General features: G+C 29.3%; 1 protein-coding gene across 1 annotated transcript in view; it reads right to left on the bottom strand.

The window, feature by feature from the left end:
- The window catches only part of LOC130440979 (neurobeachin), a 747,233-nt gene that overhangs the window by 241,940 nt on the left and 477,806 nt on the right, over window positions 1-27,487 (bottom strand). The window contains exons 20-27 of the mRNA XM_056774400.1: window positions 26,529-26,842; window positions 26,253-26,432; window positions 19,002-19,145; window positions 18,136-18,243; window positions 16,173-16,347; window positions 11,366-11,584; window positions 7,681-7,799; window positions 2,002-2,106 (exon numbers count right to left, since the gene is read on the bottom strand). Coding sequence (XP_056630378.1) covers window positions 2,002-2,106; window positions 7,681-7,799; window positions 11,366-11,584; window positions 16,173-16,347; window positions 18,136-18,243; window positions 19,002-19,145; window positions 26,253-26,432; window positions 26,529-26,842 — 1,364 coding nt within the window. The remainder of the gene's footprint in view (window positions 1-2,001; window positions 2,107-7,680; window positions 7,800-11,365; window positions 11,585-16,172; window positions 16,348-18,135; window positions 18,244-19,001; window positions 19,146-26,252; window positions 26,433-26,528; window positions 26,843-27,487) is intronic.

Here is a 27,487-nt window from a genome sequence, read left to right as displayed (position 1 = left end):
AAGCACACTTAGGGTTAAGACAACAAGACACAGAGGTCGGCAAAAGTCAGGTAAGAAATTTGCATTAAGAGAAAAAAATGGAGCGTTAAATAGAATTTATTAAGAGAAATTACAAAAGGAATTCAAAAAATGGTTGCTGTAAGTGCATTGATGCTTATCTTGGTAGAGTGTATTTACGGCTACGTTTCTCAACGGAGAGGCAGGTCCGGTGAAGCATGCCAAACTGTTCTCGAAAAATTTCAAATTCTTCTTCAATTGCAGTTCGGAGGTCGAGAAAGGTGATTGGTCCTCTTATAAAAACGCGGTCGTTGAAAAGGTCCCACAGGAAGAAATCACATGGTGTGAGGTCTCATGGCTGTGCGGGCCACTCAACGAATCCTCATCTGCTTATCTATATTAAAGTAATTCCTCACACATTACGCATAGTGTGGCAACGTCATGTGACCCTCAAAAAAGTATGGACCCACGAAACCTCCCGCATGGATACCTTCCCACACACACACCTCAGGCCGGTTTAAGTCCTCTTCAATGAAGACGTGAGGATTCTGGTCATTCCAGTACACGCAGTTATGCCGATTGACTGTACCGTTCAGCTTGAAGGTTGCTTCATCCGACCACAAAATGGAATGCTGGAACTGCGAAATCATCCTCCTGAAGTGCGTGGAAGAGACGCAGATGGTAAATTCGTTAGTGCATACGTTTCAGCATTCGTCGTAAAGAACGATCGGATAGTAGAAGTTCTGCCAATAGCCGCATTGCAATTGGTTCGGCTGCTCAACTAACGACAACGGCACTGTTTCCATATTTTCATATTTGATAGTTGTTGTCCAGAACGCGGCTCGTCACTCACAGAGCCTGTTTTTAAGAATTTCTGGTACGTCTTCATACTGTTTTTGAAATTCGGGGTAATTGTACAGGTCTGAAATCTATTGAATTTTTGAGTTCTATAACTTGGTATAAAAGATATCAAAGCGAAGTTATCATATGTATCAATTACTAATAATGTGTTGACAGGCAATAAAATGACTGATTGGCTCCCTTAGAAGGGTATTTAAGAGAACGCACAACACTACTAATAAAGAAAATGGTTTGAAATCGGAATATTCGCATTAATAGATATTGTGTTGTTAAATTTCCAGAAACGATGTGTAGAGAGTCTTCAATCTAATATATAAAGCCAGTTTAAGTTCAAGTGATTCATTACACTTTATAATATATTTTGATTCACAAATGTGGATATATACATGGATTTTAAACACTAAATACAAATGTATGGATGAAGCAATAATTCATAGAGCATGCAACTAAGAAGTTCATAATAAAAGCATGTTTATGAATAACAGTAAAACTCCATTGTACCAAAAATCAAATACTTCAGAATTCATCTTGACAAGTTGACTATGTATTTTTATAGATGGGTTATGGAGGCATTTATAAATATCAAATATTCCTTGAAAATGTGATAAAAACAACATACTAACATAGATACGCACAAATGGGTTTTAATTATATTATTAATAGGATAGTTGAAGATTTTAAGTAGTTTATCTTACAAACTAGTGAATTTAGGAATTAAAACTAAAAGAAAATTAACAGAAAAATTGTATGGGCAAAAATTTGTATCGAGCCATACAAGAGAATAATGGATACTAAATAAATTAACTAAAAGTTAATTGAGGAAATACTGATTGTCTTATAGAAAATTCATTACAAATATGATAAAGTATGATGAAAATGCGTTGATGGTGAAAATAACTAAATAGCTCTCATTTGGTATGTATTAATATGAAATTGTTAATCATCTGTAGTACAGAGTACTCCAATTCATTTTCAATATGATAATGTAAATATTGGAGCAAGCACATGAAAAACTGAAATTCACATCTTCTACTAGCTAATAAGTTGAATAGAACAAAGAGAATTGCTGATTACTGCAAACATTCATCAGCAATTAAACATTGTTCTACCGAAACTCAGTTCTAATCAAAATGCATTCATTACCTTTTTAATACGAGCACTGTCACAACCTCGAGCATGCCTAATCCCATCCAAAGAGTAATTTACAGTGAACCCTTGAGTCAGAGAAGGGCGCTGCCTCGCATTTACCTATTAAGATGCAAGCAGCATGTAGCAAAAGCGTTGTTAGTTATACCACAAATAATGTAATTTTACTTTAGGTGGGTTAGTCTTGTTATTTGGAAAGATTATGTTAAATGAATAGCCAAACACAACTATTACATATTTAAGTCAATTCCTAAAAAAGTCTGGAATTTTCAGTAGATAATACTTTTTACCAATAATCATAAATATAATTTCTATAATCGCTTCGAGTTTGTTTCGACAAACATTGAATTGCGTCTCCTCAGACGTTGATCGACTCCGTCAATATTAACATTTTTAATGTGTTCCGATTGTAAAGAAGGGAGATTATCCGTCAACTAATCTCAATATTTTTGGATCTCTTCAGGATGGTAATATTATTCAATATTAGCAAGGTAGAGATTTTAGTATAACATCTAAATTAATGAAAGAGTTATAGATAAATCACTAGGAAAGAGGCGAAACAATGAAGAAATCAAGTGAGATAATCAGTAGATGTTTATTATTTGAAAGATATATTTTCTTAAATATTTATTTTAGGTATATTTTTAAAAATTACTTATTTTTTATATTTTTGACGTCTCGGTTAAAATATAACCTGATATTGACATGAATATTAAAACCAGTTTTTTCTATTTCACTTGAACATTACCAGACATAGAAGTTTGCTGTATTTTCCACATTATAGATGTAGCGAGAAATTCTAAGATTTTTCTATATTACTGATAAATATATTGCTTGTTTGTACAATATAAATTCTTCAAGATAAATGGTTTCGTACACACACACATACACCCCATTTATTTTTATTTACAACCTGTTTGGCACACTAAGGAGCCCGAAATTGTAGTTACATGTTCTCTATATTCTTGAAATCGTGCTCCTGGTAGAACAACTATTTAAACTAACTTGTAAGAAACTACATAAAGTAATATCTGTTTAGTATATATAGTATTCATTATTCGAAACATAACTTTCAATAAATTCTCACATTTTTTAGTTTCTTTTTATTTATATTCATTCAAGAGAATCTGCTTTATTTTTTGACAATGTACCAAAACAGTAGATTAATAAAAATAAATGTTGAAAGATATGAATATGATTATATATGAAATTTTTTGCAACACCCTCTAAAAACCTTCTTTTTGATGAAAAGGCACTGGGAAACTTTTTTTAATACAAAATAACACGTGCTTATACACAATATAAGTTAATTAAACATGAAACTAATGCAAGAGTACAACGATTTGTTTACAAAAGATGAAGGACAGAAACAATTCCTCATTCAAATCTTAGATGATTATAGACGAGAAGACATTAAAAATATGGAAGAAAGCTCACTTAAAGCTTTGAGCAAAGAAATCTAAATATTGAAATAACGGTTGTACTAATGTAATTTTAAAATAAGCATATCAATTTGAATATGTCTCATTTTTTATTAAAAATTATAATTTATAAAATTTTTGAATATAGATTTTTGTTTATCGTTATTGTTATTTTGATCAAATATTGTTATTTTTTATTTGAGTTGAATTGTTTTAGAGACAATTATGAAATTGTCTTCTTTTCCTTACTAGACTATTATAATGTCTAAATATCTATTAATGATGTTTCCACTTTTTGGATCTTTTTATATAATTAACGTAAAATATCGTCTTGATTTTATATTTTTTTCATATAAAATCAGAAAAAAATAACCAGTAAAAATTGACGTTTCGACATATTTAAGTCTTTCTCAAAATATGACTTGAAATTATATATAGATCACCTACAGCATAAATATCAAAATAATACTCTATTTTAATCAGAAAAATAAATTTTTCCTTAGTAGTTACATTTCAAAAATCTCTAGTAGCCATTAATTAAAGTACTTATTCGTAGCTGCATTAAAATTTATAAAAGAAAACTCTAAATTGTTTAGGTAAACCATTTCTAAAAATTCTGTTTTTCATGTATTGAATATCGTTTCGAGAATGTTTGAATTTTTATAATTGGTATATTTTTGGTATTTCATGGTTTGTTCATGCAGTTTTAATTTTTATAAGCATATTGATGACCTTTTAATCTATTTTATAAATACCTATGTAAACAGCGTCACAATCATTACAAGGTATTTGATATTATTTCTTTTGTTTTCAATTCTATATTATTTCGATAATGTATTGTGTCCTTTATTGCTTATACTAATATCATATTTATTGAAGTATTATGATGATTATTGAGAAAGTCGTTGTACATATGACAAGAAAAAGTGTTTAACGTTTTGATTTTGTTTCTCACTTTCTTGAATATATTATGAATCATGTTTTCAGTACAATTATTGTCTTTTAATGCAATTTTTGATTTCGAATAGTTAAATATCTGAATTCAGGATCTGAGTGTATATATTTCAGCCAAACTTATAAATCACTGATTTCTTTGTGACAAAGGATCACGTGAATTGAAATTCAAATATCTTGAAGATGAAGTTGGTTTTGTATACCCATTCTATTTTCATGTTATTGTTAATTTTATATAATGTGTTACCTAAAAAATTAATTTATCATTTTGTTCAATCTCAATTGTGAATTGTAGTTTTTATGATAAGAATTGAATTTTCTATTTATATTTTCAATTACATTTTATAGTATAGCACTAATGCAGTCCCCTCCATAACGGAAAAAGAATTAAAAATTTATTTTAAGTTTGCTTTAAAACGGTTTCCCCATTCTCAAATAAGTAGGATATTGTGAATGTTAGTTTTTTTCTTGGATAAATTCATGTATTCTTTGGTTAGGTTAGGTTAGGCTATTATAATCGCCCAGTTTACTATTACGATATTCTAACTAGAAAACTAAAAAACTTTTAACAGTTATAAACATCTAACACTACAAACACTAGAATATGAGTGCTGGCTAAAAATTATCGTATAAATATTTGTGCATTTAATTGGAATAACTCAGTAGTAGATGGTCACTTCAATCAGTTAAAATTGCGGGTTCAGTTCTTAATCCTAATTATCGCAAATTCTACTATTATCCATTAGATATTCACAAAATACTTATAGTCTCAACCAATATCTACCACTATCTTTTAATGGGAGTGTCGCTAGTGGAATATAGGTTTATACCATACCTTTCACAATCTGTGCAGAAAAAATGGGCAATTGATAAAACGAACTTAATATTATTTTACAAATAATATCAAGATTTTTCTCATAATTAATGTTAAAGATTTTTTTACTAAATATTTAATAGTTGTTATTAGCTTTTTAATCACGTCAATGCATACATGAAATAAGCAAGTCTCCAGAAACAGCTCCGAATTTAATGATAATTTTTATTTCGTTCCTTTAATTGGCAGTCAGTAGAAAAATAATTATTTTTCTTTGTTTAGCATGAAAGATACTTAATAAAAAATTTACTAGATGTATTATGACATTTTCCATATTACATCACTATGCGCACAATAGAAATGTTTTATTTTATTACCAAGACCTTGATTCTGAAATTGGTGGGATATTTGATACAATTAAAAAATGATAATCTCAATTCGGTATACTGAAATTTCTAATAGAAATAAACTAATTTAATGGAAGCAATTATAATCTATTTCAGAAAGGTATAGAGTAATAAAATGGGGAATTCCGTCCAGTTCAGCTCAATTTCGGTGTCGGCCATAGGTGTAGGAAATAGTATTGTTTGTAATATTAAAATTTCAAGTAATTGCGGAAGAGAATTAGGAAAAGTATATTTTCTGGCTTGAAGTGACTATATCGAAATATTGTGTAGGGATTACTTAGGTAGTAAATTATACAGTTATGTTTTGCGTTTAACATGTACCTTTTAACTATCTATTTCAGATTCGGCTTTCCTTTTTACGAGTATCCTACCGGCATGCCTTTGGCACACTATTTTCAGTGTTTGTGAATGGATAACAATAGGCTAAACCCATATATTGACCCCAACCCGGGTGGTACTACCTGCACTTGATAAAAAGAAAGAAATTTACAATGAAATCAATGCCAAACTATGAAAGTTGCTTAAATATTCGTTGGGTCATTGTGTGGCCCCTTTGCATACCTAATGAGGATTTATTACTTTATATCTTTCTGAAATAAACTGTAGTTTTTTCTTCTTCGGAAGTCGCAGGAACATGTTTTGTGGAGACATTGGTAAACAAAGAATTGTGTTAATTTGATCATCAATGAATTTCAAATACAATTTTTCCATCATTTTTATCGTAAACAAGTTTTTGGTGGAAATCTTGTTTTATTCGCGACATTTTTATCTCTTTTAGCTTATGAAAAGTGATGAGTTTTTTGCAATCATTTTTTAATCTTTCTCCTCGTTAACTGCTCAACTAGATATTTCGATTATATTAACTTGTGTCTAGGTTGTCTTCTGCTATGCCGCTTGTTGAAAGTTTTCTCATTAATTTTTTGCTGGATTTTAAAACTTTGAAATGTCTTTATTGCAGTTTTGACCAATCTTTGGTGGAGCGTTGTCAGAATTCATCATTGTTGGAAAACCAAATGTAATACCTAAATATTTTTGAACTATAATAGGAAAACTCAAACAAAAATATAAAATTCTTTTTTTGGGCATAATTTAATGAGAATGTTAATTTTACTATTACATTCAAAACATACACATATTTTCATTTTCATTTTCATTAAAATCGGAGCTTTATCTGAGGTTTACCTAGAGAACAGCTTTATTGTCGTTACATTTTTTTCAGATTTACAGTATTACATAAGTGACCAGCTCTGAGGTTTTCAAAATGCAAAAATTATTCACACCTCCACAATCATAGAAAATGGACCACTTTGAAGTGTCACTGCAAATCAATAACATATGTGAACAATATCATAATTATGATATGATATGAATGTAAGATATGAATACACTATTATTTTATATATTTGAAAAATTGTAGATTAATATTTACATTATATTTACATTAGTAATACAAATATAGAAAAAAAGCCTTTAGTACTTTTATTGTCTATAGAAATAAATAGTTGATGTTTCGCGGGAAATGGGGATAACTCCAAAGTATCTTTTGGTGCGTATACACAAACCAAATATGTGCGCAGTTTTCGAACGGAAGACTATTACAACGTTCTGAGGAGATCCAAAAAGATCAAAATTGGTCTACAGGCTATAACTTTCTTCTTGCTGTTACATACTATTAAAGATATCGATATCGTCATAAGGGTCAATCGGCACAACGTTCTTCATGGGATACGTATATCAATATTCGTTGCGTATAGTTAGGAAAGTGGATGTTTACTCAATGAAGAGGAAGTCAGATCTTTGTTTACCATTTATTAAATTGGAAACAAAATTTCGAAGTGACAATAGGAATTATATAAAAAAAAATACTTGATAAGTAGCTGCCGTGTATAAATACACGAATACACATATATGAGAAATGAATTCATATCGATAATGTCTCATATTAAAATCAGCAGCTTTATATGGAGTAAAGATAAAAATTCATTAGCAAATCAAATACTTATGATCCATTTTATATGTTCACAAAAACCAGAGTGCATAGAATTGTTAATCATTGCTTATTACAATATGATAAGCTTACCTTAATTGATGCCGGTCCCGAGTTTAATTCGTTCTCTGTATGTAATGAATTATTATCTTCAACGTATGCCGTAATGATATCAAAATCATTGTCTTCTTGAATTTGAATTGATCTAGATGCTGAGAAAAAAATATTAATGAATATGAGATACAGTTTTTATAACATTCCATGCTTTAGATAAATAGAATTGTGGAGAAAAATAAGCTAATAAGAAATTCAAATTTTACAACAACTAGCGTACTTTAATGAAGGAATTAAGATAACGGAATAAATAGTATATCAATTTTAACAAGTAACAATCCTCCATTTTAGGCTTTATTTCAAGCTTTGAATTCAAAGCAGAACGGCTAGGAGGTTCCAAATTATTTTTCTTATAAAATTGAAATAAATGCAAATTATTGTTTGCTACTTGAACAAATTAAATTCATATTATAATGTAAAGGATTTCTAGTGAAAATATTATTCGGTTTTAAGCTACACTGAAAAAAATAAAATTGTAAATAACTGAAATTATTACTGAAGTTCGTACATTTTGGGAAAATCATTGGTAACCTAAGAATTGAGAAAAATGAATGCAATTATGATTCCACTAAAATTTGATAAAATATGTTGAACATACTGGAATCTACCGATACATACTAAAAACTTCCAAGAAGCCACAGTGTTTTCAATATATTAACCGAATACCTTGTTCATTAGAAGTTTTACTATTTCAAATTCTACTAATTTTTATATTATTAATCACGCTGACTTCTAATTTTTTTACTGACTTTCAATTTGTTATCAGTAGTAGATAAACTAGTCAGTTTCAAACCTAAGATTTTTATTCATAGTATATAAATATACTTTTTTAATCAAAATGATTGGAATGAAAACACTCAGTTTCTTGAATTTAATCACATGTTACAATCTAAGATATTACACCAGGAATACTGGAAGTTCTGAAATAAAAAACACATATCAAGCAGGGATTTCATATTTGGGAGTTTTTTAAAACAAATAAATTGATATAGGACATACAGAGAGATAAAGAAAAAGAGAAGTGTCCACTAATTTGCTTACTTAATTATGTCCATAACTTACTTTTAATGAACAAATATAAATTGCAGTCGAGTGAACCTCATAATATTTAACAATATAGGTAACAGACTTCGATTCTGAGGGCTCTTTTCAAAGCAGTTTACAAAATATATTGACATATTTGAATTAACCTAATCTAGTTAATTAAATTAAAGGTAAGCAAACCACTACAGAATTAGTTTTAAAAATACTGTAATTTATTAACAAAATTAAAATAAGTAAATAGTAAATAGGTGGCATTTTCGATACTGCTACAGTTTCCATGCTTCTTGGGGTCATCCATATAAGAATAAGTTGAAAAATCAATTACACTGACAACTTGGTCTTATTTTAATAGTGATGGTTAACAGCAAACTTAAAGCATAAAACATGATTAATGTGAAAAATAAACTCACCCATTTTTTTATTAAATGAAAGGTTTTTGTAATATTTACATAAATAAATTCAAGAATTGTGAGTAGTGGACACATCTCTACAGACAAATTTTATGAAGCAACGTGCAATACAATAGAAAATATTTAATCAGTTCAAGTTTCATTTCTTCACGAATTATTGATAATTTCTTTAAGTAAGATGTAAAGTTTACATTGAAGACTTTCATAAAACTCAACTATTAGTAATAGTCGGCAACTAATATTGTGAAGAATAGAATCATTGATGGAACAACAACCAATTTTTTACACAAGGTATCTAGGTATAAGGATAAGCATTAATTTTTTGAGCCAGATCTATTGAGACTTATAAATTTGTCTTATTTTTTCTATTATTTAGATAACCATTAGTGTGAGATTCATTTGTACACAATTCATTCAAACTGATAAAATGAAGCAAATAGCATCAGAAAATTTAAAGATTCTTGCATTCAGCAAATATTTAATTAAATTTAATAGAGATACTATATAGAAGTAAGTGTAAAAAATGTTTAATTACACATTCCTAGCATTTTTTAATTAATATAAAATAAAAATATCCTTGGACATAACATATTTATTATATAAATTGATTACCCAATCCAAATAAAATTATCAGTTTGTCTCTAACATATAAAAATCAAACTGACGATTTGAGGAAATAATTGCTGTTAAAATTGAGGAAAGGAAAATGGAAAGAAAATTTTTTAGTTTATTTAAAGATGATGAATATTCTATCTTTTAAAAACATAAAATGTATATAAAACAATATTTTCACTAAATTTTGTCTAGATACTTATTTCGATTTATGAACTTTGAAAATTAAAGTCGAAAAATGTAACAATTCTATAAGTCTTCTCAATGAATACAGCTACTAAATGCAATAGTGGTAATTAGTGGTAATTATAGACCGCCATAAACTACTGTTCCTTCAATGAACAGCTTCAATACTCATATGGTTTGGATTTGTAGCTTAAAGATCTAAGATTGCCCGTAATAAGTTAGACATAATTCACTGTCACCTGTGTTAACAGTGATGTTGATGTACTCCATCCATTACCGTTTCCTAAGAATATTTTTTTCTAAATTATTTGGTCAAAATTTTACCATTTTGCTCACCTTGAAATACAAGCATATATAATTTCTTACTTCACATTTCTCTGCAATTCTTCTTTTATCTTGTTTTTTACAGCAAGTCTCATCTTATTATCCCTTCTCCATAATATTGTTGTTGGTGTGTGAGCAAACCAGTAACTTTCCTTAGCTCGCTTTTGTTTAATGAAAGGGCCTTTTGAGATCAGTTGGTGGGTGGAATGAGAAAGAAAATTGTTTCATACTTGGGGTTTTATTCCATATTTCTGATTTCTGCTCGTTCTCCCACTCTTTTACGACCATGACTTGAGAAAGTTGTAGTCCTGTGAAAGGAATTGCTCGTCACATTTTTTCGTCAGACGATCGGCTTGTTCAATGTCGAATACTCCGGCGTGGCCAGGTACCCACATTATAGTTTACTTTCATTAAGATTAAAGATTCGATGTAGTCCCATACAAACTTTTACTCTATTTGATAATAATCAAGAGCTTGAGGGGGCTACTTTGTTATCTGATGAGATCTTCGCATTGTGGTAGTTACGTTGTGCGCAACGAGCTGTACATGTAAGGATAGCGTATGTTTCCGTCTGCAAAATAGAGTCCATTGGTTCCTGGGCCATATTGTAGGTCTATTTTCGTTTTCGTAAGCTAAGAGGTCGTTAAGAAATCGTGGACCTCTTGTAACATATTAATATCACCTAGGTAGGAGGGAAAAGAATGCTTTCTGAGAAATTGTGGGATTAAACAAAAAACTATTTAGTTAGATTTTTATAGAAAACCAATCGAATGCTTCTAATTTAGCAAGTCGATGGTGAAAATTATTTATTAAATGCATATAGAACGACAAAGAATGTAGAGAATGGTGTGCTGTATCACTAAGTTATTCGTCAAAATAATTGAAAAGGCTTTTATTATTTTTTTGTAAAAAAAAAGATACTGACCTGAAAGCTGACTCAAAAAATTTTATAATGATTTCATGTTCGAATTTAATATAAATATTGTAAAATAATGAAGAAACAAAACTAAACATTGCAGGGTATTAGAGGACGTGCAGGTATACTTGGAAAAACAACAATACATGTAACTTTCTCTTACAGGAATTACCTGCGCGGCTTGCAACAGAGTTGCGGTAGAATCGGTGGTCATTTTTGTGGTTGTGGTGGTGAGAATGATGGTTATTATTAAGGTTATAATGGTGTTTAGCATATGAATGTCTGTGTCGCACATAATTATTGTGGGCCACTGCATTCGGATGGGCGCCTGGGAGGAATTGGGGATATACATGATGGGACCACTGGGGAAAAAGAGGTCTTGCACTCCCCTCTGCATGTCGTGAATTGAAAAAAAAAATATTAATTATATCATCTTCACAATGAAGATAATGTTAAATTAGTATAACTACCCACAATAGGAAAATAATGGAAATATATAGATGTAACTAGTGTATATAGTACATTAAATAAATCAATAGATATGATATATATATATATATATATATATATATATATATATATATATATATATATATATTTATATAATATATATAATAATATAAATCTAGTATATTATAGCTAAATAATTCTTATATAACTTATTGTTATGAATATTACAACTTTAATTCCTAAAATGGAGTATATATATTAACCTCCTAAGTCTTGGTTGGGTTTAGAGTTGAATAAATTGGATGATTGCTTAGTATGTTTTCATGTTAACCAGACTATTTTTGAATCCAATAAACGGATAAGCTGACCACTTAACGTTGAAAATAAAGAGTATCCTGGATCACATTTTGACATCTGCAATCTGCTTCAGTCAGTTAATAATCATTAAAATATATTTTATTTCACATCTTACATCCAGTTTTATTTGGTAATTTGAAATTCTATTTACTGGTTTGCGTCTAGTTGAAACGACAGAAATAATAACAGAAGATAATCAGACACATACGTTCACAATATATAATTTACCGTTAAAATTGTGAGCGTTCGTGTAAACAGTGCATTCAGTATGAATATCGCCAACGGTTCCAGAAATTCCAACTTAACCGTTAGAATGCAGAATATGTTGCTGTGCACACTAATTAGGTAATCTGCAGATTTTGTGATACCATCGGATAAAGTGTGGTGTGGAATTTAATTTAAAAAAGATTATATTTGCATGGTAACGAATAGTACATCGTTAAATTGCGGAGATTCGTACAATTTATGAAGAATCATACTTGTCGTTGCAGTATTAAAAGAAGTCCATAGGAAGCCATGTTTGGTCGTCTTACAAATGTTGGATTGGCTTCATCTATTATACCACAGGTAAAATTTCACTCGCTACATAGAGAAGAGGATCTTGAAAAATTAAACATTGCAGAAATGGATGTGTCCAAAAATACACCTTTCCACTTAGTACAGGATGAAACCACCGAAACCCTAACAAAGAAACTCACTAAAGGCAATAGTAATGTTACTGTGGTTCAAGATCCGGTTATCTCACATCAATTATCTTCAAAGAATCAAGAACTAGCTGACGAGGGTATTAATTTTATTAGCTTCGATACTCCAATACATATTCAACTAGTTATCGATTCAGTCCTGTGTATTGTTTGCTCTAAAGAGTCATCAGGGGCTCATACCTGCATCGAATGTAATTTGTGGTGATCTAAATCTAAAGAAAAAGGTTACGGCAAAATGATTTTATGCAAAATTTGTGAAAACAATATGAATCAAAAAACAACGTAAAAAGGCCAAGGAAGGTTCAGAAAAACAAGCCAAGAAAATGATATCCATTTGTAACGCTAATCATCCTATAGCGGAAGAGAGAACTACAATCAGAATAAAAATACCAAAGTTGACAAATCAAAAACTGATCCTCCTTTAATTTTAGCCGTAATTGAAAGATCTGATGACGGGCTCCGCAAACTGGACAGTAAATTGAAATTTTAAAGCAATTATATGCAAGATCTCAATTTAGCGTTTTTCAAGAAAAATTGATAGCAAAAGATGATTATCTAAATGTGAAACTAATGTGCGTAAAAATAATTTTTTGTGTAATTCGAAATGTCATCAATCTTTAGAATGCACTAATAAGTAATTCTATTACGTGGAATTTTCCAATTTTATTACCTATGAGCTTTAGACTGGTTCCATTGATTTTTGTGTAATTGATTAGGTTTTTTACATTTTATCAATGAAGTAACATTTTAATTGATTGATTTTTTATTTCTTTATTTATACGTAACAGAAATTGTATCAATTACCTACATCTAATTAAGATGTTTTATTCAGATACAAAACTGTTTTATGAACTTTACCTTATGAATTTTCGTTAGTCTGTAGATTAGATAGTAAATCTGCTAACTAACTGATTTACGCAAATGAACGGTAACTTATATATAGGAATTTTAGGGAAATGTGCTTTCTTTTAAATTGTGCGATAAAAAATAGAACACAAATGAAACTTTGCATATTTTGGGAAATTATAACTATATTTTCAAAGTGTTTCATTGTAATAACCTTCATGTTAATTAGGTATTCATCGAACCCAATTCCTCAAAATTGATAATAAAAATACCTAATTTTAATCATATAAGTATTTTATTTTATACACTGCCAAAATTGTGTGGTGGAATTTGCTTCTTAAATCTACTTGTATAGGTAAATTTTTTACGTTATAAGAAATAGTTACTCAAAATTAGATGGAAAATTCCAATATATCAATATAGCTACGTATATGTATGACTTATGACTTCTGTAACATACAGGTGTTTCTAAATTCAGGAGGTGATTGCTCATATGAAATTAAGATGGGTTTTTCCCTTTCACCCACAAGTGGTGACTAAAATTGAGTTTTCATTTTTTTTTCTAAAATTGGTGAGTGAAATTGGCAACCCTCACTTTATTTCATATCAGAACTTTTTTTCAATATGAAGTTTTATGAAATAACATTATATCTTATATGTAAAATGTAATACGATTCATAATAAATACTAGAAATAACTACCTCAGCCTTGATTTTAGTTATCAAATTTTAGAATAGTAGGATATTGTTACTTCGACAATTCATTTACTTTGTTTACTTAATGTTTATTCGAATTTTGGTGGTAGGCTGATGCCAAACACAAGTTTACTTGTAAGTTTGTAGGTTCTGAGTTTTACGTTATCTGCGTATTGTAACAAGTATACAAACGCTAACATGGCCGACATGCATTTAGTTTGTGGCAAGTGGTAATTCTCAACAAGTCTTTATGCTCAAAAATTTTCGCAACGAATGACGCCTCATCGTAATCGCTTTTCCAAAATTGGAATGTTAAAAAGAGATTCAACCAACACTGGTTGTTTCGTACACACGGAAACAAGCACTGAAAACATTGCTAACACCCTAAATATCAGCCATTCATCTGTGTGGCGAGTTTGAAAACAGTAGCAGTTATATCGTTATCACATCCAACGGATTCAAGCTCTTTTACCTAGAGATTTTCCTCAATCAGTTAGATTTTGTATACGACAAAATCCTTAATTTTTAAATAATGCATCATTTATTGACGAGGCAATATCTATCATTATTATTAATTTTCATGGATGGACAGACGAGAATCTCCATGAGATTATACAGCCATTAAATGGAATATTTTAAACCAGTTTTCTTGAAAATTATACCTATGAACTAGACATAGCACTCAATATTAGACAAAACATGTGGTTCATGCACGATGGTGCTCCAGTACACTCAATCGGACTGCGTTTGCAATGATGCAACACATCCCAAACGTTGAATTGGGAGAGTGCCAACAATGGCCTCCTCGATCTCCAGAGTTGAATTCTTGTGATTTCTGTTCATGGGGTTATTTTAAATCATTAGTGTATACGACACCCATAGTTGATAACAACGATTTGAAGAATCGTATTCAAATAACGTGTGACACCATACCAAGAAATACACCTCAATTCTTCGATTTATTATAAATCGTATTACATATTACATCACTATTGTTTTCCACTTAATTTATTAAAAAAATTATTAATTATTGTGTTCATTTCATTTTTTCTGCTATTGGTTTTGGGAAAAAAATATAAAAATAAAAAACCTTTTTAAATAAAACTATGATTTTATATTGTAATTATAAATAAAAAATATAAAACTTCATATTAAAAAAAAGTTTTGATAATAAATAAAGTATATTCATATAAGATTAAATGTATCAATTATCTTAACAAAAAATTTATATTAAACATGACTGGAATCGAAATTTCCAATTAGGAAATTTTTAATTGCAAGATTTAATTTGTTGGCTTCAACAATAACTGGTTTCAACATCAGTACAAACTTCAATTTTTCGTTTTCATTATTTTTCTACATTTCCGAATATTTTGGATCCAACCAATATTTTTAATATTTTTGAATAATCTAAATAATAGTCGATCGTATAGTTAATACTCTATGTTATATACGAGTAGTTTGTAGATTGTAGATTATAGATTGTATAGTTATTTTTTGATATGAGTGACCTTTAAAATACCGTTTTAATATTTGTATTTTCACTTCTTTTCTATAATTTTTTTAGAATTACAATATGTTAGCTAATGGTAAACTAACTTTAAAATTAATGGAAGCAAATTCGAGACAAATCCTAAATCACATAATTCGACCATTCTCGAAAGAGTGAGTGGGAATACTGAGGAGCAGTGTTTGTTTTTATTTACCTGGACCTTCTACGGATATTTACAGTGGTATGTTGGAAATCAATTAGATACAGAATTCAAATTGAAATTATTACATTCTGCAAAATATTTGTCAATACTGTATAACACAATAATATATAGATTACATGAATAATTCACAAATGTGTATTTATAAATGTAAAAAATATACCTGTCAAGTTTATTGAAATTTATTAATAGTTTATTAGAACTAATAAATGTACCTTGTGGACTACCGGAAGGTTGGGATGAAGTACCATTATTTCTTATCACGGGAACCGGACTGGGTACTTTCACCGAGACGGGTGGTTCCAAAATATCTCTATATTTCGACACCATGAGTACAGATATAAAGTAGACGATAGCTAACGATAAAAATTGAGCTTGTTTGGTTTCCTCCTATTAATAAAATTATGATTAATTATCAAACTTTATCCATTAAACTTATACAAATTAAATTATACTTAAATTAATATAAAATCGATACCAAAAACTTGTGTTATAGTTGACAATCAAACAACCTTTTTCTAACATAGTCTGTACATATAGAGTTGGTCAACTTTGATCGTTACCTTGAACAATGATATAAATAAAAGTGTACTATAAAAATTTAATTTATAAATCAGACTGGATTAATTAGAGAAGCTTTCAGAAATCTTTTGAAATCAAGGAAGATATCATGATATCGAATAAAGGATGAGTTTTTCACCTAGAAACATTTTTTCATTATTCCATTTTATTCTATATATATATATATATATATATATATATATATATATATATATATATATATATATATATATATATATCTACTAATCCTGGCATTCACTAAATATATGTTATCATCGTATAGACAATGCTAAGTAAAAAATAATTGGTTTTTCTCTTCAATATTCAAATTTTATGTCTACTTACACAAAAATGCATCTAAAATAAAGAACAAAACCATATTATACATAGCAAGTCACAACAGCAGCAAAATAAAATCTTTTTCACATTTCCAGTCATTTCACATTGGTGAAATGACTGGAATAACGGATTATAATGAAAAAATTTACAAAATATTCAAGATACACAATGTTTTTGTTTCCGAATTTTAAAATTTATATATAAGTAAGGCCAAAATTAAGAAATAAAATGAATATTTCAGGATTTTTATTTTTTTTTTTACTTTTTTTGTACAGAACGAGAAATTTTTTTCATTTTGAGACATAAATCTCCAAAGTAATGACTCACACCAAGACTAAGCAAAAGGAATAAATGACATAAAAGTCTGCTTTTAAAAAATATCGTTCCATGTTGATTAGAAATGAAAAGACAGTGTAGTTTAGTATTTATTACCCTATTTATTTCGATGTTGTTCATGAATAAAATTCTTTTCCGATGCAGCCATATTTTATCAACATGGTAAAGTTAATCGTCAGAAGTAAAAAGAGTCCAAATCGTATTATCGATTGACACACGCAGTCCTTCAGAAGATATGGGCAGAGATAACTAATGACAGATTCATTGGCTCAGTGATATAACTTTTTTTAATAAATACACTTAAGCCTGTCCTTGCAAACATTTCAATGATCCAAATTCACTTAAGTAAATATGTAATTTCAGCAAAATGGAATCACCTCGCATTTTGCAGTTCTGAAAATACTGCAATCCAAGTAAGTGGAACAGTAGATGGGGCTATAGATAGTGGTCATAAGGTCGTCTGATTATATGGTATAAGTAAATACACCACGAAAATATTATAGTTACTCCAGATATCATCAACTGGAAGAACAATAAGCCAATGGAAGGCATCTTCAATATTTGATTTAACATGGATATTATTCACATATTATTTTGTTTAAAAACAGATTAATTAAAATCGTGGAATTGTTGAATTTAAATAAAATATTTCGCCAGTCTGTAGAAATTAATTCCCTTATAAATTTAATAACACTAAAAGAATAGAAATCTATTACAAAAGAGGACGCATGATACATTTCATTTAAAGAAATTAATGATTAAGTCAGCACACCATCTTTAGTAATGTAATTACTACTACTAAAGGTTAATGAGAACATGATATTTGAAACAAAAATCGAACTGTTTATTGAAGATTCTTGTTTCACAAATAATCCTTTTTATTCTATAATTTAGCCGTTCACTGTTTAGGTTAAAATGTTAAGTTTTTAAGCAAGTGCATACCACATCTCTATAAATTACAGCTCGCAGCCGATTGACATCCATATCTTGTAAGAGTTTTTCCGGGTCTTTCACAGGACTTGAACTGTTTGATAAATTATCAGTAACACTCTGAAAATAAATCAATTGATTTATGATCATGTCAATGGAGTTAGTTAAGTATATAAACCAGCTTAGAACAGCTTATCAGTAAAACAAAAAATAGCAAGTTGTCTGGAAAATAATAGTTGGGCATGCAACTGATCAGTATTATTAAATTTTTGTTTCTTGAAACTTCTAATAATAAAATTGCGGTTCAAACAAAAAGTGTCAAATCTACTAGTTTTCAAAAAACTTTAAACTATGAATTAAGGATAGATCAAGCAACATTTAAGCGAAAATGAGGCGAGGACAAATAAAGAAATTCCAATAAGTAAATACATAAAGCCATCGATGTTATAATCTAATGTATTAATAACTTTGCTAATGAATCTTAGATAAAAGTAAATTTTAAATTTTACTTTAAAAAATCAAACCAAAGAATAAGAGGTTCGATTGGAATGTTTATTGATGCTACAACTGATCTACCTGATAATGTATTTGTTTAAACGTTCAAATATTTAATAAATAGAGCTATTACATTCCTAATGAATCAAATACATTATTTTGAGGTTTGAATTTGGTCAACGGAACATTGAATATTTGACAAATCTATTATAAAATAATGAAACAACAAATATCACGATTGATAGTTCAGAAATTGAAAATATATTACATTAGAGAATAGAAATAATTATTCTACCAACGAATCCATTTTGTTTTTCTCTCTTGATCACAAAGAAGCTGGTTTATTTAACTGTAGGAACTGATCATGTTTATCCTACACTTACCTTTGGCGAATTTTGAACACCTCTTATGAAAGATTGAAGATGTGCAGCTTTATGGCTAGAATTATGTGAATTAGGTGCAATAGTGTGGTGCGGTCGACTTCTTTCTTTACACTCCAAACAATTGCGAACTGCACATGTGCATACCTAACACAATTATGTATTAACAACATATACTATACAGGTATAACAAAACGCATACACAGATAAAATATATAATATATTCTTATATAAATATGTGGACGAATTTTGTGGAATCGAAGTTTTCAACTGAATTAAAATTTTTGGAAGTATTACACAAAATATGTGAAAAATATCGAGCTCCTGTGAGTTTTTAAATACAAAAATATTTAAATCACATCAAATTTTTCTTTATGAGTATTCTGAATTTTTCAACTTAATTATTTTTTCTTAGAACAGTAAGTGAAACCATGATAAATTTATTTGAATTATTAAAACGTTTATTTCACATTAATATTATTTTTCATCGAACTGATTAACTTGACCATCTTTAAAATTTTATCCAGTTCAGTTCAATCTTGTATATGAGAAAGCTGGCAAAAGCTTAACTATTATATTCTTCATAGGTATAATTTATATATAATATTTTCTCAACTTAGGAAAAAATATGACTTTGTCTCAACATATCTAGAAGTAAAAGTTATTTTCAATGACATAATTTTTCATATAAAAAAAAATGTTTTCATTGTTAAGTAAATATAGAGAAAAAATGATTTCAAGTATTTATTAGCTATTTTTTACGTATAACAACAATTGCATAAACAGGGAAAATTAGATAAATATTATCCTAAAAATGATTAAAACAATTCGATCTCTTGTACTATAACGAACGAAGTTAAATGTCGCAAGAAATGTTACATATAAAACAGCTATCTGCAAGGTGGGCGTTGCTATCACAAACTCACTCTCGTAAAAAAATTCAAACGTTTGTATATTATGAAACGTTTCCAAGTGAATTTTTCCGTCGATACGTTAAGAAAATGAAACTCCTCATTATAGGTCAGAAATAAAAATAAAGTCAACAATTAATTTCATCCGAAGAACGTGCTCCCAAGGAACTCAAAACCGTTTTACAAAATTATAGTTACTGGATTGTGGGATTCCAAATGTGTTGATTATTTAGAAAATGGAAAACGATAAATGCAAATATCAAGATAATTTACTGATACGGTTTAATACCGAACTTAAAAAAATGATCGCTTGTGTAAATAGAGTTTAGTTCCATCACATACGCCCTTTCGGCCACTGTTGCAAAAAAATTAGTCAAACTGCGTTACGATTTATTTTTCATTCACCATATTCACTTGATTTGTCTCCTTCCGAATACATCCTGTTTCAAAGCGTAAAAGAATGGCTTGGATTTTAAATAAATTATGAGGTGAATGCAGAGACAAATGCATATTCACATAAGAAAGATCATTTTTGGATTAAAAAAAATTAGCAGCTCACTAAATTAAATATGTAATGAAACATTTGTTTTTACAGCAAGATGACTTTTTCATTAAAAAGCTCTTTCGTCAAGCCACCTTCGCTATGTAACAAGCAATGTAAACATTATGAATTATGGATGGTATTTTAATGCATTGTATGAACTTTGAGAATTATTACATAATTTTCCTACATATACCTGGACATTATAGAGAATGGTAAATGATAATTTAGTGAAGCATGGAAAAATATATAAGGTTAATATTATTTATGTACTATATGTATTTAGAAAACATTTTTATGAAAAAATAATTGCTGTATAATGCATGTTTCAAGGGAAAATATTTTTATAAGAAAAGTTTTCATATTAACCTACCATGGCAATAAGACAGGCTTGTATGACATTTTTAACACCTATAAGATTTTACACGGAGACATTTTGAATTTGGGATAAATTTGGTAAATTATTGGCTTAATATAATGGAAACAGCAATATCAAGAGCTTAGAGTAATATATATTCAGCAATATTATGTTCCAAATAAGTTGGTGCATCATGTGAATAGTTATCTGTTATTCAACTGTTTCAAATTCATTTAGTTCCAAGTCAATAGAAAATCTTGTTCTAAATAAACTATTTTGGCTTCTATTTCCACCATATTATTGGTATTCTACTAGTTGCAGAGCAAGCAATTAGAATATTTGTAAGTTTCTCCTGCAATCAACCATTTCTTTGTTAAAAAATTCGTTGTAAAATTTTCTGGTTTATATTTCTAGAATTATTTCAAAACGTTTTGTAGCTTCAATAGAATTCTTATATTTATGCAAAGGGTGAGAAAATATTTACTAGTAACGACCACAGTTACTAGAAACAGAGACCTCTTTAGTAAACACATATTATTGTGTAAGTTCAATCCATCATCACCAATAATCCCCAGATGTTTTTTAAATATGCCCTTTTTACTGCATAGTCAGATTACATCACTACTTTTCCATGTGATCTTTATTCACTATTACTTCTAGCTGCTTTTCAGTATTCATGTATAACTTGGAAAATCGTTTTCTGATAGAAAATACGTTGTGAGTTTATCTATCTTTTTGAAATTAAAAAAGGCCCATTTCTTCACTCCAGCAATTATAATTGTTATCCTGTATCCAAGTACAGAGCAGACTTTTGAACCTTTCAACAGCTGGCATAGTACATAATGAATGGTAGTGATTACTATTTATTTTATACAGAGCTCCCTTAAGCTGATAATCATATTGGTATATATCCTATTGTTTACAGCAATAGGAATATTTTCATTAAGTTTTGAATTAACGTCATCAGCTCTTTTCGACTTAATTATGTCAAAAAACAATGAGTTTCAGAAAATACCTTCTGTAATAAATTTTTCAATTATCTGACAAGATTCACAACGGTGGATGTACATTTCAATGATCTGCTACATTATTTAAGATTATTATCTAATTGAACTGTAGAAATAGGTGAAATAAATATAAGTTTGTGATATGATAATGCATTATACTGATATCTTATTCAAATGATTTTTTTCTTATCTCTTACATTCTTAAAATAATAGTAATTAAGCAAATAAAAGTTTCTGGATTTCTTCTTAGTACTCATGTACATAATTGCATTTCTTGATTCGCTTCAAGAAATAGTGTTTACAGGAAAATTGATTCATTTTCAAGTTTTCAATTTGTGATGAATTTCATACTTGTCAGATTGTCAATAAAATCTCTAAATAGTAACTGGGAATTGTGTGGAATATGAATTGTTTCATATTTCTCATTTGCTAAATATGGCATACTGTGATTTGATTATTTATCATGCTTGCCCAGAATACTGAGCTTTCTACATCCTCTACAAATTTTGCTTATTACAATAGCAACCATTTTGCTCTTAATCTTTACATGTAGGGTAGACATTGCGTCATAAAAAAAATAATAGTTATACATATTCTCATTGCTTGATTTGAGAACAGTAGGATGTCATTAATATGGTGGAAATACAAAATGAAAAAGTTTATTTCGAACAAAATTGTCCACATTTTTTCTATTGATCTGAAACTAAATTAAAGGTGGTAAAAAATGCTACTTAAGACTATCATATTGGCCAAGTACGTTAATATCAAAATTTTTCATATAAAAATATTTTCAATCGAAGCATACACTTTCATTTTATCATTCATTTAAAATAATATTTGTTAAAGACACTCTTATTATTTTTGAGAAAAATATTTTTTCTACGCTCATGTCCGTAAACATCAAAAGTCGCACTGTTACATTCCTTGCAAATGACATTTAAAAAAACATGCATGTAATGAGATCTCATAACATACACGTGCGTTTTGAGAAGAAAACTTGAACTTCTTGGTTTAATTAATTACAATAAAATTTTTATTTATGTAAGACTTTATTTGGTTTATTTACACAAATTTAGTCAATTAAAAAACATAAAAACTTTTAGCATTAGCGAGATATATTAAGGATTGAAAGAGTGATGCCCCTAAATGTAGGCAGCACATTATGCAATTTATTTAAAAATAGGACACGTTTTCTTAAGTAGTATGCTATGAAAATAAATGTCATGTCATTTACATTGTCAATTTCTTGAACAAAATATAATTTTATCCGAACATTTCTGATAATAGTGAAAGTGATGAAATATGAGAACTCCACCGGAGATTTTGTAAAAAGCTCAAGCTGCCACACATAATTTGTTACCACTAAAATCCAAAGAAAGGTACGAAATTACCTATCAAAAATTTATGGATTGGCGACACAAGCATAGCGTTAAATCCTTTTCGGAGAATACTTTCTTTATTTCTTAATTACAGAAATGAAAAATGCATAAAACAGGTTGTGGGGATAAACACAATCGGTAATACACCACGTAAAATTGCTGAATATCTTGAGCTGCCGGAACCAAAGCAATATACTATCATTAAAACGACTTGGTGGTTGTCAATACTCTACAGTAGCTAAAGGCTATGTGAATCAATCTCTTAAAAATAAAAATGAATAAAAATACTAGTATTATTATGAAAAAAGCGTCGTGCGTAAGAGAAAACCACGAAATCCACGTTTTTTCCACAATAATACAGTATTTTTCATTCATTATTATGTGCTTTTTAGTATTTTCAAACTATTTTATTTTTCAATTTTAGTTTAATCTGCTATGAAAGCTTGTTTTTTTGGTTTTTTAAACTATATCGATTTTCCACTTTTTAGATCGATTTATTGTCAAAAATAAAGTCTTTCTTCAAGTTCTACTCATTAGTATTGTAAATCTTCAACAGACGGTGCACGAATGTAAAATTATTCTCGAAAAAAATGATAAAATTCAAGGTGTTAGATTCTAAAGTAATACTGATGCAGGTAGTATGGTAAATCTCTAGAGGGTAGACAGCTGTAGAATTTGTTTCGAAGTAAAAAGAAAATTTACCATGATAATTACTATAAAAAATTTGCCAAAAAAAAAACATTTTTTTACAGCGTGAACGGGATTAGATTGGTGGGATATACTCAAAATAATAACCCTCAAAGGAGAGTTACAAACAAACAGGTGAAGCTAATATAAGCGTGTTAAAAAGGAATAGGCAGTAAAATAGCTAATACAAGCAAACAAAAAGGAAAAGAGGCAGTTTCGAATAAGAATTACTACCCGCCGGGGGACTGTCTACCAGTCATAATATAGTACTTGTAGAATTTCTTGCTAAAGCGCGCGAAGAACCTTACATTGGAGAGCCCAAGGAGTACATAAAGGAGCAACTAAAACAAATATTGCAGAGAAAGTGGAAAACTGGGAAGTATGGGAGATGAACCTGACAACTCATACTAGATATAGAAACATAGCTAGAAAGAGTAAACATGGAAGTCAACTATTACCTGACTCAAGCCCTATTAGGTCAAGGATGTTTCAAGAAATATCTATTTGATAGGTGACAATACCCGATAAAAGGGTAGAAGGACGTGAGGATTTTCCTTCCGACAAAAAGACAGTATAATTATGAATGTTGGTATAGTGGTAATAGCAGAAAGTACATTCAAATAAATACCACTAACGATTCTAAAATTTCAACTTAGGTTTGCCGATAAATAAAGTATATTTTTATTTACTTGTAAAATTGTAGACTGGGTAAGTTTATGTAACTTATTAAAGATTTAGTTGGTAAAAATGTTAAATATATTACCAATTATGGAAATTTAGTTTTTTCTTTCTGGTATGATAATGAAGTGAACATATGAATTTTAGATAACTAAATTGGTTGTTCGATAAAAAGTTCGTTAGAATATATTATTAAACATAAAGATTTAAAATCTGACTAAATTTGTATTCATTTACAAATGTGCACATAACAAAAGAATTTGTTTAAACTAAATAACTGAAACATAACTATAGATTAGAGCTACTTAGTTTGAAGTGTATTATTAAGGACAATAAATACACTCATTTGAGTTTTAAGGATGGAAGAAACATTTTTATAAACCTGTCTACCAATCAATTGGTAAATCCTTCTGGAAACAATTTAACTGCATAGTACAAAGCAGCCAATAGCAGACATTTCAAAATAATCTCGACAAGTATAAACAATAAAATATATTAATAATACAAAAACTTAATACCATTGCGGATACAGTTATTTTCCGCGAGTCCACTTATTTATACACCACAATCAACCTGCCTCAGATTTGTAGAGATAGCAGGGCGTATTATGTCAGCACATTGAGCTGTCGTAAGAACTCATCAGAATGATGCGTCGAATATATGGATTAGATTTAAATGTAGTATAGTGTATCTCAATGTATTTTATTATTTAGACATCATACAAAAAACAAACAAAAATATTTCTTTCTATACAACAATAATAACATCTGTCTGATTAAGTGACAAAAGAAAATATTTTGTATGGGAGTATCACATCAAGTGAATGGATATAGTAATCTATTGTTGAAAGATAGATAAGTGCCGTCATGCATATTCTTATACATATTTCAAAGAAAACTATCTCAACGTTTTGTTATATCTCTAAGTTTCCAGGCGGTTTGACTTTTACCAGCATTTTCAACAGTTTTCACAGTTTGCACCAATGGATACAGTGATTCCATACTGAAGACGAGGAATGTCACTTCTGCTATTTGACTTGGTTAAGTCTACCTTGACTAGCTAACTGGAACCAGTAGTTGCAAGTTTAGGTCTTATTTCTTGCAGTTGCCAGCAATCGGAGATGGTGGAATGGTCTAAATAGCCGATTTGTTTGTGATAAACTCACAAACTACTGACCAGTTCTTCAGGCGGTTTTCAATAACAGACAGTTCTTAAGATATACAGTTTGTAAAATCACTATTCCTATCTTTTATATCATTTATGAGTTGAATGAATTTTTATGAAGTTAAAAGATAAAATTGAGGCATACAAAAATATATTCACCGATGACGGGAGTGCTGCAACTTTCTGAATAAAGAAAGAAAATTTAATGAAGCATTTTTTGTTTGCTATATGTACATAATAAAATACTTTAAAATACTACAAGTAATATAAATATCATTTTTCCTTTAAATCTAATCCCCATAATCGACGTATCAAGATGATGAGACCCCACAATAGACAAAATGATTTAACAACATTGAAAAGTATAGAAACGAAAACCAGAATACTTGCTCGTACAGAAATGCCCACATTTATTTTTCAACGATCGCGAAAATGTGAAATGTAAACATTATTATGTAGTTATTTCAAACATCAAACTAAACTCTAATCTATTAATAAGCAAAGAAGTGAAACATTATTCTATACCAACCAATCTCAAACACTGCCTAAGAATTCCTCCACTAGACATATTCTTCTCTGCTTCTAACTCACTAAAATTTAAAGAGCTAGCGAATATTAGTACGTCCGCCATATTGACAAGTCTTTGGAGGAAACTGACAGCTACCTCTATTGGCATTCCTTGAGTTGGTTCAATCACATCGAGTTCGCTCTATAAAAAAAAACAAATTATATGTCCTATAACCTATATCCCAAACTTTTTTCAGTAATTTAAATAATATTGAATAAGTTTACATTCAATACTCACATTCGGTGAAGTAGCTGAAGCCAATAATGGGAGGAGACCCCCACAAGCAATGATGAGGTTATCTGCTAATTGTGAGATCAAGTGAACAGTGTTGACAACAAAAATTGCATTATCGCTACTATTCACAAAATCCAATACAGATTTTGTAGAGTGGCTTCTCCAAACTTGTATGTCAGTTTCTAGCGAGAAAAGTACATCAGATAATAGACGTTGGTGAATGTAAGACCACTTAAATTCGGGTATTCTGAATGGTGGTCTTGTAGGTCCAGGACTGAACATGGGTCTTGATAGTCCGGGCTTAGTACTTTTCGTTTCTGAGGAAAAAATTTAAAAATATTTGTTATTAAAATCTACGCAATTCTGATTTCTACAAGGATTGCATTGATGGATCACAACGATGTATTAACATAATTAAAATCAATTTATTATGAATAACTAAAGTCCACATTATTAACAGATTCCGGGCAACCTATATTGTTGTTTTGAATAAATATCAACTCTTATTGAAATTTTGACCTTTTTTTGAAGGAGAAATTATTATTCAAATTGTGTACCTAAAAAAATGAATTTATTTCGTCAACATAATGCTGAAGCCCTTTATTTCTATAAAAAAAACAATCCAAATTTAGAATAATGTTTTGAAAATAATGATGTTGTTACTAGTTATTTTTAAATGTAACTAACAGTTAGGTTGCTACTTAAGATTTGAAATTTCTATCCTGAGCTTTATTGTTTTTAAAAATATTCTCCATCAAGATCAATACACTTTTGCATGCATTTGCACCAATTGTCGAAGTATTCCAGAACATGTGATTTGAACGCAGCAACCGCTTCTTCAGGTATAGAAAAATATTGACCTCTCAATTTATTTTTCATCTGCGGAAATAAGAATAAATCATTGGGTACTAAATAAGGACTGTACGACGGGAGAAAATATCAATTCGATATTTTACTGTTCA

Source organism: Diorhabda sublineata, chromosome 3 (genome assembly GCF_026230105.1).
Source record: "Diorhabda sublineata isolate icDioSubl1.1 chromosome 3, icDioSubl1.1, whole genome shotgun sequence".
Taxonomy (NCBI): Eukaryota; Metazoa; Arthropoda; class Insecta; order Coleoptera; family Chrysomelidae; genus Diorhabda; species Diorhabda sublineata.
Note: the sequence above shows the minus strand (reverse complement) of the source record. Positions and strands in the feature narration are given on the sequence as shown.